This window comes from Dicentrarchus labrax, unplaced genomic scaffold (genome assembly GCF_905237075.1).
Source record: "Dicentrarchus labrax unplaced genomic scaffold, dlabrax2021, whole genome shotgun sequence".
NCBI lineage: Eukaryota > Metazoa > Chordata > Actinopteri > Moronidae > Dicentrarchus > Dicentrarchus labrax.
The window spans coordinates 18,786,199-18,798,964 of NW_026136722.1; the positions used below are offsets into that span (position 1 = coordinate 18,786,199).

Genomic DNA, 12,766 nt, shown 5'->3' on the forward strand with positions numbered 1-12,766 from the left:
AGATTTTAGGGCAGTAATCAGGCTACAGAGTATTTCTAAAACAGTATTCATGAGTTGTGACAGGTCGGTAAAAAAACACCTGTAAGGATTAAAAAATGACGTCGGACAGGAAGTTGGACGGTACTTGCTCTGCGTGACTTCTGATTGTCAACTTGCAGGAATGTCGACAGATATGATCTGTTTCCTCATTTTAATGTCTTATCTTCATAAAGTCTGGGTGGGTCACTGTGAGTCCTGGTTCAAATCTAAATACTAACGTGCAGTTACTCAATCCCTAAAAACATTACTGTAGAAATAATACATTTATTATTATTATTTTAATTATTGGTGATATAATTCCAGTTTGTTCCTGTGACTCGTTTTCTTTAAGTTGACTTTATATCATTAATAGAAATGTAAGTGCCACTGTGTCATAAAGCTTCTGATTTTCAGTTTATTAATCATCATAAACCCAAATATGCATCCATACTTCATATACAGTTTAATCCAGTGGTTCCCAACCTAGGGCTTGGGGGCCTCCAAAGGGTCTGCAGATCAATCTGAGAGGAAAGTAGAAGAAACAAAGTTCTGATTCACAAATCTGTTCTGGACTTTTCTCCAATCTTTGATTTTTGGGCCTCAAACCAACTCAAAGAAATCTGAAATGTGACAAGAAGACACAACTACACAGTTTCATTACAATGTATTATATCATGTTTTTAAATGTTAAATCTTAATGGTAAGTGTTGTTGGACAGGTAATGTTTGTCCGTGAGGCGTAGAGAGGTGTGTTTGTGCTGGAGGTAGAGACAGAGAGAGAGGGAGGGCAGAAGGAGGATATTTATGTGGCTGCAGGTCCGATCATATGAACTTTCAGTTATGGCTTTCTTCAAAGTGATCTGTGTGGCGACTCTGCTGACTCTGCTCACACAAGGTAAGGAACCTCCTTGCTGTACGCACCTGAACCAATATAATGCCTTTCTTTAACTGTTGAGTGAACTAAAACTACTGATATTACTTTGTTAGATTAACTTAATTATCTTGGTAAACTTAATTTATTTTCACGTGATATTGAACCTAATTAAAAACGAGTACAGGTTACTTTCAGCAACCTATAAATAAGTTTGATGAACTTAATTTTACTAGTAAAATGAACCTAAACACACATCTGAATCTGAATTAACTCCATTAAACTGATGCTAGGCTACAACCTCCACTATAGGATCTTTGAATTATGTCACAGTAGAACATGTGAGTTTGTTCAAAATGTTCTTGTTTTTTTTTTACAAGATTGTAGAAACAAAACATATAAAACCTACTAAATAGTAAATATTCATGAAGAAAATGTATGTAAATGATAAAACAAATCTTAAGGAAAATGTTGAATAAAGTAAAGCCCTGTGTGCCAATAATAATTACTATCATTGTAATCATTCTTCATCATTGTAAAAACGTTTATGTTGACTCTACAGCTGCTGTCACCAAACCTTCTTATTTGTTCAATTAGCTGCACGTTTACATACATTGAATGGAACATGTTGATGTTCACATGGATTGATGGTGGAAGATAGTTGGATGGGGCTCTACTTGTATTTACATTTTTTCATGAAGTTACAATAGAACATATGAATATTAAAATGTTTTCAATTGAGCCAATCACGGTCAGCTTTGTTAATCTCTGCCCAGCAACAAGCTGCTAAAAATAGCTCATAATCAATCCACCAATCAGAGCAGAGGAACATCAGCTGTGTCACTGAGACTGAAACTACCACTCGAACAAGACACCGTAATTCAAAAACTGTTGGTCGTACTGTTAACATGATGTGACCGTCAGCATCCCAAGGCTTTGCTGAACGTACACATATGTCATTTGTGTGGATAAAGTTAAAAATGTTACTGTTGCAGCGATTTAAAAAAACAGGCACATTTCAGCTGTAGATGCTGATGGAGCAGTTGGTTATTTTCCTTCTCTGCTATCTGAGAAAATTAAAAATTTCCTCCCAGTCATATCACATATCAATATAACACGAGACACATGAGTACAAACACAGAATTGTTGTTGAAAGTGTTTTTTGTTCTGTTTTCCAGAGTCTCACTCACAACTAAGTGGTAAGTCAAAGTTTTTATGCAAATGTTTCTACTTCCTGTCTCCGTCATTTATGATATTTGAAACATGTTTTATTGTTGTTATTTGCTGTCAAACCCAGAATCACAGATTTAAAGCTGCAGTAGGTAATGTCAGTATATCCTGAATGTAGTAAACAAGAAAGATAAACTGTGAAAACATCAGGTTCCTCTGGCTCCTCCTGGGGTCTTAAATGGCATTTGCAAGAATCCACCAGCCCCCGAATGAAAGCAACCAATCAGAGCCGACAAAGATAGTTGATGAGTGAAATACCGACACTGGGAACGAGACTCAACAATCTTGAAGCCTCCAACCCAAAGGGTCTTTCCATCTTTGTCGGCTCTGATTGGTTGTTTTCATTCAGGCCCTGTGGAACAGTTTTTCACTAACAAATACCACGGCTATGAACATGTGGAATTTAAAAAGGTTTATTGCACATTATGAATAAAGGAAAACCATTGTGGTGTACTGTAGGAGGGTTGAATGGATCGGGAAAGGCTTGAGGGATGAAGGGATGAAAGGATGGGGTAGGGATCGAGGGTCGAGGGGTTAAGGGATGAAGGATGAAAGGAACAAGGGATGAGGGTAGGGGTCGAGGGATGGCGATAGAGGTAGAGGGATGTTGGACAATCCACACCTGAAAGCATCCTGACACACTCCCAGGATCATAATCCTCAATCAACAGTTCAGTGCTACCGCAGTGGTAATCCAGGGAAGGGAGAGGATTGCTCACTCAGTGTTTTTAATGTCTGTCTGTCCTCAGTGTGCGGTCAGCCTCCGCTCAACACCAGGATTGTTGGAGGACAGCCGGCCCCTGCAGGCAGCTGGCCCTGGCAGGTCAGTCTGCACAGAGGGTTTCACTTCTGTGGAGGATCCCTCATCAACAACGAATGGGTGCTGACTGCTGCTCACTGCTTCCCAAGGTGAGCACTGACGGTAGAGGGTTACAACAACATCAAACTCTGACTATACGTGGTCTTAAAGACATATAGATATGTTTACTAATATTCTTTAAACAAATATCCCGGATGAGCCCCCAAATTGTTACGACCTTAGTTGGGAGGTCCAGGGGAAGAGAGGCGCAACAATTAATAATTAACCGGGTGTTTAAAGAAGGAAAGGAAACAGAAAGATTTTTACAATTAAACTATCTATTTAAATGTAAATGAGTTCAATGTTAACACAAAACAACTTCCTAAAAAGAAAGGAAGTGAAAACCATTTAATTAATAACACTGTCCCTCCACTGAGGGAGTAATGATAACAACACGAGCAGCACACACCTCTGATTCACGACCAACAGCACCACAACACTATCTGGAGGCTTGGCCCACTGGCCTCGTCTGCTTCCATCGAGGCAGCTTTAAAGCAATCTGTATGATTGTTAAACTACTGCAGTTGTGCCTGACCAGTCGGAGTGGAGGGCCGCACCTGGAACAAGACACAGGACAGAGCAGAGACAAAACACACGTAACAATGTCATTGCACTGTTTCGTCTCTCTTCTGATCCCCTCAGCAACAGCACAACCAATCTGGTTGTGTATCTGGGTCGTCAGAGTCAAGAGGGATCCAACCCCAATGAGGTGAATCGGACAGTAACACAGATCATCAATCATCCCTCATACGACTCCAGTACCAGTGACAATGACATCTCCCTCCTGAAGCTCTCCTCACCGGTGACTTTCACCAACTACATTCGACCCGTCTGCCTGGCAGCCTCAGGCAGCACCTTCTACAACGGCACGGACTCCTGGGTCACTGGCTGGGGCACCATTGGATCTGGAGGTGGGTCACTTCTTTCTTTACCTGTGTGTAGGGGTACTTTTACTATAATCTGTCACATTAGCAAACACACAGTTTTGGAACACGGAACAATTTAACCATCATTCAAAGGTCCTTTAGGTTGTTGTTGATTCATAGAGAAAACAGGCCGTACTTGAGGTTTTACCACAGACCTACTTATATCTGTACCTAAACAGTCCATTCTGTGTGAAACCATTTTAAAGTATATTTCACAACTTGTGTTGTTAATTCAACTGAATTTGTGTCTCTCTAGTGCCACTTCCTTCCCCACAAGACCTGATGGAGGTGGAGGTGCCGGTAGTGGGGAACCGACAGTGTTTCTGTGACTATATCTCCGTAGTCCCAATCACAGACAACATGATCTGTGCCGGGTTGCGTGCTGGAGGAAAGGACTCATGTCAGGTGATAATTTTTACTGCCGTGATTGTGTCAGATTCAGATTGCAAAGATTCCTTCTCCTAAATGTTTCTCTCCTCAAAGGGCGATTCAGGCGGTCCGATGGTGAGCAAGCAGAACAGTCGCTGGATCCAGGAGGGAATCGTGAGCTTTGGATTAGGTTGTGCTTTGCCTAATACGCCAGGAGTTTACACCAGAGTGTCCCAGTATCAGTCCTGGATCAACAGCCAGATCACCAGCAACCAGCCGGGCTTTGTCACCTTCACGTCCACTGGGACTGACGGTGACCTCAGCGTCACCTGTCCTGGGCTGCCACCACCGCCAGCCAAACGTGAGTACCTGCCATGTCCAGACTTTGCAAACACGGATTTTAACCTTAAATTTCTCCTTAAAAAGTTTTAATATTAGATATTTTTCTACACAGTTTCATATGTATTCATATCAGCTTGTTCCAGCTCTTCATGGTTTACTCATGGAAATATTCAAACCAAAGACTACTTTTTTGAAAAAATACTTTTTTCACAGTATCCATTTTGACATGAAATTGTAGGAAAACATTCACACTAATTAAGGTTGCAGGTTAAGGGAACATGCACAATAGCAGCACCCTTAAGTATAAGTTTCTTAGCATCATTGGTAGCACTAGTGTTTACCCTACTGTTTCATGGCTGCTGTGAAAAGGATCCATTCAGCCTGACATGTTTAGTATTTTTGGAAACTTAAAATAAAGTTCTGTGAGTTTTAACAAAATTTGATAAAACAACAGGGCATTGTAACGATAGATCAACAGTATCTGGTCCGAGTTTAAAGACTTGTTGAAATGTTGATTTTCTCTCCAGCTGTGGTCTGCGGCCAAGCCCCAATGAATTCACGTATTTTGGGAGGAAGCTCGGTGGCGACAGCCAGTGTTTGGCCGTGGATGGCGAGCTTACAGAAGAATGGAAGTCATATGTGTGGCGGGACTCTGGTGTCCGAGGACTCAGTGTTGAGTGACGCCGACTGCTTCTCAAGGTGAGAAGTTGGGCTGCTGTGAAAAAGGTCTATTCAGAAAGAGGAACAAGTGGCTGTTGTGAGAACAGAACTTAACCTAACGCAGAGTGTCCCATAAACAAGTGCTGTCCTCCAAGAAAACGATTTCTTACAAAGAGGTTGAACAGTCTCAGAAGGTGAATCTGTGAAGGTCTTGTTGTTGTCGTCAAACCAAGTTTCCTGACTGAGTTGATTGTGTCTCCTGCAGTTCTCCCGTAGCGTCTGAATGGACCGTCGTTTTGGGTCGTCTGAAGCAGAATGGATCCAACCCCTTTGAGGTGACGCTGAATGTGACCAACATCACTCTGAGCAACCTGACCGGGTCTAATGTAGCAGTGCTGCGTCTGTCAACCCAACCCACCCTGTCCAACTACATCCAGCCCATCTGCCTGGACAACGGTCAAACCTTCAGCGAGGGCTCGACGTGCTGGGCTGCCGGCTGGAGCTCCGGGCGAGGAGGGGGTGAGTCCAGTTTAATGCTAACTCTCTTTTAGCTTCCTGCCATCTGGGTTTGAATCACACGTCTCATCATTTTCTTATTATTCCCAACTTTAGAGGAGGAAGTTCTGCAGGAGTTCCAGACCTCGGTGGTAAATTGTGGGAACAGTTCATCAAGAGACACCATTTGTACGAGCTCTTTCACACTGGAGCAGGTGAGTAGTGAGAGCAGATTATTAAACTTTTATGTCTTTTTCAATCTGCTGATTCACCAAAAGATGTGACTGACTTCCATAATCAGAGCGAGATTAAAATCGTTGGACTTGAACTTATCTGTTTGTTTGTTCAGGGCGATTATGGCGGTCCGATGATGTGCAAGAAGGACGGCTCTTGGTTCCAGGCGGTGGTGTTATCGATTCAAAACAACTCCACAAACACCTCCAGTAGTACGCGAGCAGATCCACCGATGGTCTTCACCAAACTGAGCACCTTTCAGTCCTTCCTGTTAGAGGTTCTGGGGACGTTCTTATCTCCAGCCACCGCCGCCACCCCAGCTCCCAGCAGCGAGACCATCTTTGACGGCGCTCCGGCTCACTCCTCCTTCTTCATCTTCTTCCATCTCCTCGTCTTGTCTGCGTGTCTCCACCTCTTCTTATAGAAACTCCAACTTTATCCGTAAATAGGGATTTACAGGATGTGACGAACACAAATGAAAGTAAACAACGTTGAATCTGAGAGACAATTCAGGCTTAAAGCTACATGAAGTAATCTATGACTTTATTCTGTTGGTGACCGCCAGGAACAGAGTAGTGAAGTAGGCTGGGTTATATTAGGCATTCTGGGTTGCTGTAACATTTTATCTAATTGGACAATATTAGCTGTCACTAGTGTCCATCAACAACACTCAAAAATCAAGTATTTTTAGCGTCAGCATATTGACTGAGTTTACTTTTCCAGTGTGACAAACTAGATTGCAATTGACCCTTCCTAAGCCCCGCCCGTTTTTGCTCTGTCCTCCAATAACAGTTGAGCAAGCCTCGGTCAACGTCCTCCTTTCCTGTACCTAGATATGCTATATGCTAAGCTAATCTATGTTATAAAGACAACAAAAACATTTTGAATATGGTTAAAGTTTGCTAATGTTAGCAAAATGTTAGCTAACTGGCTAACCAATTGACATCAATTGTTAGGTGGATAGTTACCTAACAGATCAACAGCAATCATTAGCTGGCTAGTTACATATGATAGTTGTGTTAAATGCTACCTATCTAGCTAACAGTTGATGTAGATTAGCTAGCTAGTTCGCTGGCATTTTTATATTAGCCAACTTAAAATGTGACTATATATATATATACATATATATATCTTTTATCTTTTAGCCATATTCAAAATGGGGTTTACGAGCCTAGCTCATAGCATATGCAGATACAGAAAAGGAGGAAGTTGACCCGGGCTTGCTCAACTGTTATTGGAGTCCAGAGCAAAAAGGGGCGGAGCTTAAGAAGGATTAACTGGGACACAGCTAATATTTATAGTACGGTCTCCTAAAGTAAGTTGGTAAAAAGGCAAACTGAGGACGGTGAACATAAGTGTATGTGATTTTTGGGGTTTCCAGCTAATTCCTGTGCTTCTTTGTTGACATGATACATTTTTTGTTAAATGTTCTATATATTAAATTCACTGTTGCACGAGAGCGAACTTTTGGTCTAATTGTGCGCTTACGGACGGAATGTTCGGGGCTAGAGTGTGTGACATCATCGTTAGAGTGTACAGAAGCTGTAAAATCTACCAATAAAATGTATCTTTAAATTGCTCTCATTCCCACAAATGTACCTTCTTTAGACATAATTTCTACATCAAAACGTAGGAAATGTTGTGCTGTTTCTACACAGTGAACTCTGGAATCAAACAGATTTAAACTTTTGATGCTCTGAGCTCCGGACCAACAAGAGTTGCAACCATCTGCTCCATAAGCTCCAATGTTAATTTACAGCAGAAATCTCTGGAGTAAGATCACATTTTTAACTTTATCCACACAAATGATGTATGTGTACCTTCAGCAAAGCCTTGGGATGCTGACAATCACATCATGTCAACAGTACGGCCGACCGTTTTTGAATTACGGCATCTTGTTTGAGTGGTAGTTTCAGGGTTTTCTCAGTGGTCCTCTGCTCTGATTGGTGGATTGATGATCAGAATCAGAACACACACACATATAAATACATTATAAACATATAAAGATAGACGATGTGTCTCCACTTCCTCCAACTGTTCAAAAATAAAAGCCCTATACAGCATCTGTATCTTAATGGTAACTCAGAAAGGGGCTTTCAAAATAAAAACCCCATAGACTATCAAAATAAAGCCCCCAGTGGCTTATAAGCAGGACGCAAAGGATGCAACCATTTTTTCAAAATAAAATCCCCAGAAAGTAAATGTTAACTGGAGGATGAGGCTGTTCTTTTAAACCATCTTAACAGGAAACTACACAATAACTGTATCTTCTCTCTCTCAGGATACATGTCGTACCTATCATTCAGGCACGCTCAAAGGTCTTTGGAAGTGTTTTTGTTGTTGTTCTTATCATACAAATATGTGCTCTCTGCACTTCATACCTACAAACCACAGTCTCACCTGTTGTTTTATTCTCAGCGAAGCAGACTTCTTATGTTGTCTCATTGTTTAAAGTCTTTTAACCTGCAGAACCAGTTTGCAGTTGTGTGTTCCACATTATCTGTTAAATAGATTGTGGCCATATCTAATCCCAGTGTGAACAGGTCACAGTCCCGAACTGACTTGAAAGACGAATGAAGATCTAGCATCTGATTTGGACCACATATAAAAGTGGTCTCAATCAGAATTGAAAAGATCAGATTCAATGTGATTTGTGTCTTTTGCTGTCATTAAACACATTCATCATGTGAGGAAATTCATGTATTTTGTCTTATAAAATGTGTTCTCACTGTATAAATGTAATATTTCTATCGTTGGATGGTAGAATAATATTGTGTGTTGTATGTGAACCTGTTGGATTCTCCACTAATCAGCTCTGGATCATTTAAAGACACACCTGATGGCAGTTTTAAATTGAACAATCTCAATCATTGTGTGTGTGTGTGTGTGTGTGTGTGTGTGTGTGCTGGAATATTTTGGTCAGTTGAAGACGTTAGCAAACTCGATCTATAAGCTAAAGTTAGTGTTTCATTTCTAAAGTTACGTTACAATCATTTCACTAATTGGCAATAAAAAGTGACTAATACAATAAAATAAGATGTAAAAGGCTTCAGAATCATACAAATTAAGCCTTTAAGAGTATTTTACTGATAATATTTATGTATTTAAATGCAGTCTTTGAACTCACTGTGATACTTCTACTTCACTTTGTGAATCTGACAAAAATGAAACCAAACAATGTTTCATGATTCAAGGTTTAGTTGATTTTTATAAGAAAGAAACTGTAATCAAAGACTTTAGGAGAGTAATCAGGCTACAGAGTATTTCTAAAACAGTATTCATGAGTTGTGACAGGTCGGTAAAAAAACACCTGTAAGGATTAAAAAACAATGTCTGACAGGAAGTTGGACGGTAGTTGCTCTGCGTGACTTCTGTGTGTCAACTTGCAGGAATGTCGACAGATATGATCTGTTTCCTCATTTTAATGTCTTATCTTCATAAAGTCTGGGTGGGTCACTGTGAGTCCTGGTTCAAATCTAAATACTAATGTGGAGTTACTCAATCCCTAAAAAAATTACTGTTGAAATAATACATTTATTATTATTATATTAATTATTGGTGATATAATTCCAGTTTGTTCCTGTGACTCGTTTTCTTTAAGTTGACTTTATATCATTAATAGAAATGTAAGTGCCACTGTGTCATAAAGCTTCTGATTTCAGTTTATTAATCATCATAAACCCAAATATGCATCCATACTTTATATACAGTTTAATCCAGTGGTTCCCAACCTAGGGCTCGGGGGCCTCCAAAGGGTCTGCAGATCAATCTGAGAGGAAAATAGAAGAAACAAAGTTCTGATTCACAAATCTGTTCTGGACTTTTCTCCAATCTTTGATTTTTGGGCCTCAAACCAACTCAAAGAAATCTGAAATGTGACAAGAAGACACAACTACACAGTTTCATTACAATGTATTATATCATGTTTTTAAATGTTAAATCTTAATGGTAAGTGTTGTTGGACAGGTAATGTTTGTCCGTGAGGCGTAGAGAGGTGTGTTTGTGCTGGAGGTAGAGACAGAGAGGGAGAGGGAGGGCAGAAGGAGGATATTTATGTGGCTGCAGGTCCGATCATATGAACTTTCAGTTATGGCTTTCTTCAAAGTGATCTGTGTGGCGACTCTGCTGACTCTGCTCACACAAGGTAAGGAACCTCCTCGCTGTACGCACCTGAACCAATATAACGCCTTCCTTTAACTGTTGAGTGAACTAAAACTACTGATATTACTTTGTTTGATTAACTTAATTATTCAATTCAATTCAATTCAATTTTATTTGTATAGCGCCAATTCATAACAGAAGTTATCTCAGGACACTTTTCAAATAGAGCAGGTCTAGACCGAACTCTTTAACATTAATTACAGAGACCCAACAGTACCACCATGAGCAAGACCTTGGCGACAAGGGCAAGGAAAAACTGCCTGTTAAAAGGCAGAAACCTAGGACAGACCCTCCGGCTCTAGGTGGGTGGTCGTCTGTCTCCACCAGTTGGGGTGAGAGAGAGAGAGAGAGAGAGAGAGAGAGGCAGAGAGAGAGAGAGAGACAGACAGACAGACAGGTGCACAGCAACAACAGTATTGGCAATGGCAGTCAAGCAGGACCATGGCAGGAGGCTCCACCAGGATCCATGAGAACCCTGCGAGACGAGAAAGCACAAGAACTCCGGGGAAGAAGTGGAGTTAGTAACATGCATTAATGGGACATGAATGAGTGCAGAAAGAGAGAGGAAGGAGAGGAGCTCAGTGCACCATGGGAAATCCCCCGATAGTCTAGGCCTATAGCAGCATAACTAAGGGATGGTTCAGGACTCACCTGATCCAGCCCTAACTATAAGCTTTATCAAAGAGGAATGTCTTAAGCCTACTCTTGAATGTGGAGAGGGTGTCTGCCTCCCGAACCACAACTGGAAGCTGGTTCCACAGGAGAGGAGCTTGGTAACTGAAGGCTCTGGCTCCTGTTCTACTTTTAAAGACTATAGGAACCACAAGTAGCCCAGCATTCAGAGAACGTAATGTTCTAGAGGGGTAATAGGGTACTATGAGCTCTTTAAGATATGAAGGGGCCTGACCATAAAGACCTTTATAGGTGAGGAGGAGGATTTTAAATTCAATTCTACATTTTATAGGGAGCCAATGCAGAGTAACTAGTACAGGAGAGATGTGATCTCTTTTTCTAGTTCCTGTCAGTACTCGTGCTGCAGCGTTCTGAATTAATTGGAGCGTTTTAATGGACTTATTGGGGCAACCTGATAATAAAGAGTTGCAGTAATCCAGCCTTGAAGTAACAAATGCATGGATTAGTTTTTCTGCATCTGTCTGTGATAGGATGTGTCTAATTTTTCTAATATTACGTAAATGAAAGAAGGCAGTCCTAGAGGTCTGCTTTATGTGGGAGTTAAATGACAAATCCTGATCAAAGATAACTCCAAGATTCCTGACAGTGGTGCTAGAGGCCAAGTTAATGCCATCTAGAGTGACTATATCTTTAGACAGTGAGTCTCTAAGGTTTTTGGGGCCAAGAACAAGAATTTTGGTTTTTTCTGAGTTTAACATCAGCATTATCTTGGTAAAGTTCATTTATTTTCACATGATATTGAACCTAATTAAAAACGAGTACAGGTTACTTTCAGCAACCTATAAATAAGTTTGATGAACTTAATTTTACAAGTAAAACGCACATCTGAATCTGAAATAACTCTTTTATAACTCTGAATTATGTCACAGTAGAACATGTGAGTTTGTTCAAAATGTTCTTGTTTTTTTTTTTACAAGATTGTAGAAACAAAACATATAAAACCTACTAAATAGTAAATATTCATGAAGAAAATGTATGTAAATGATAAAACAAATCTTAAGGAAAATGTTGAATAAAGTAAAGCACTGTGTGCCAATAATAATTACTATCATTGTAATCATTCTTCATCATTGTAAAAACATTTATGTTGACTCTACAGCTGCTGTCACCAAACCCTCTTATTTGTTCAATTAGCTGCACGTTTACATACATTGAATGGAACATGTTGATGTTCACATGGATTGATGGTGGAAGATGGTTGGATGGGGCTCTACTTGTATTTACATTTTTTTATAAAGTTACAATAGAACATATGAATATTAAAATGTTTTCAATTGAGCCAATCACAGTCAGCTTTGTTAATCTCCGCCCAGCAACAAGCTGCTAAAAATAGCTCATAATCAATCCACCAATCAGAGCAGAGGAACATCAGCTGTGTCACTGAGACTGAAACTACCACTCGAACAAGAGGCCGTAATTCAAAAACTGTCGGTCGTACTGTTAACATGATGTGACCATCAGCATCCCAAGGCTTTGCTGAACGTACACATATGTCATTTGTGTGGATAAAGTTAAAAATGTTACTGTTACAGCGATTTAAAAAAAAACAGGCACATTTCAGCTGTAGATGCTGATGGAGCAGTTGGTTATTTTCCTTCTCTGCTATCTGAGAAAATTAAAAATTTCCTCCCATTCATATCACATATCAATATAACACGAGACACATGAGCACAAACACAGAATTGTTGTTTAAAGTGTTTTTTGTTCTGTTTTCCAGAGTCTCACTCACAACTAAGTGGTAAGTCAAAGTTTTTATGCAAATGTTTCTACTTCCTGTCTCCGTCATTTATAATATTTGAAACATGTTTTATTGTTGTTATTTGCTGTCAAACCCAGAATCACAGATTTAAAGCTGCAGTAGGTAATGTCACTATATCCTGACCGTAGGAAACAAGAAAGATAAACTGTGA

General features: G+C 40.1%; 1 protein-coding gene across 1 annotated transcript in view; it reads left to right on the forward strand.

The window, feature by feature from the left end:
• The first annotated feature begins 777 nt into the window (after window positions 1-777).
• The window catches only part of LOC127356782 (transmembrane protease serine 9-like), a 30,539-nt gene continuing 18,550 nt past the window's right edge, over window positions 778-12,766 (forward strand). Inside the window, exons 1-12 of the mRNA XM_051388805.1 lie at window positions 778-912; window positions 2,067-2,087; window positions 2,867-3,026; window positions 3,619-3,887; window positions 4,159-4,307; window positions 4,386-4,632; window positions 5,141-5,312; window positions 5,539-5,792; window positions 5,886-5,983; window positions 6,118-6,423; window positions 9,993-10,146; window positions 12,574-12,594. Coding sequence (XP_051244765.1) covers window positions 822-912; window positions 2,067-2,087; window positions 2,867-3,026; window positions 3,619-3,887; window positions 4,159-4,307; window positions 4,386-4,632; window positions 5,141-5,312; window positions 5,539-5,792; window positions 5,886-5,983; window positions 6,118-6,423; window positions 9,993-10,146; window positions 12,574-12,594 — 1,942 coding nt within the window. The 5' untranslated portion in view covers window positions 778-821. The remainder of the gene's footprint in view (window positions 913-2,066; window positions 2,088-2,866; window positions 3,027-3,618; window positions 3,888-4,158; window positions 4,308-4,385; window positions 4,633-5,140; window positions 5,313-5,538; window positions 5,793-5,885; window positions 5,984-6,117; window positions 6,424-9,992; window positions 10,147-12,573; window positions 12,595-12,766) is intronic.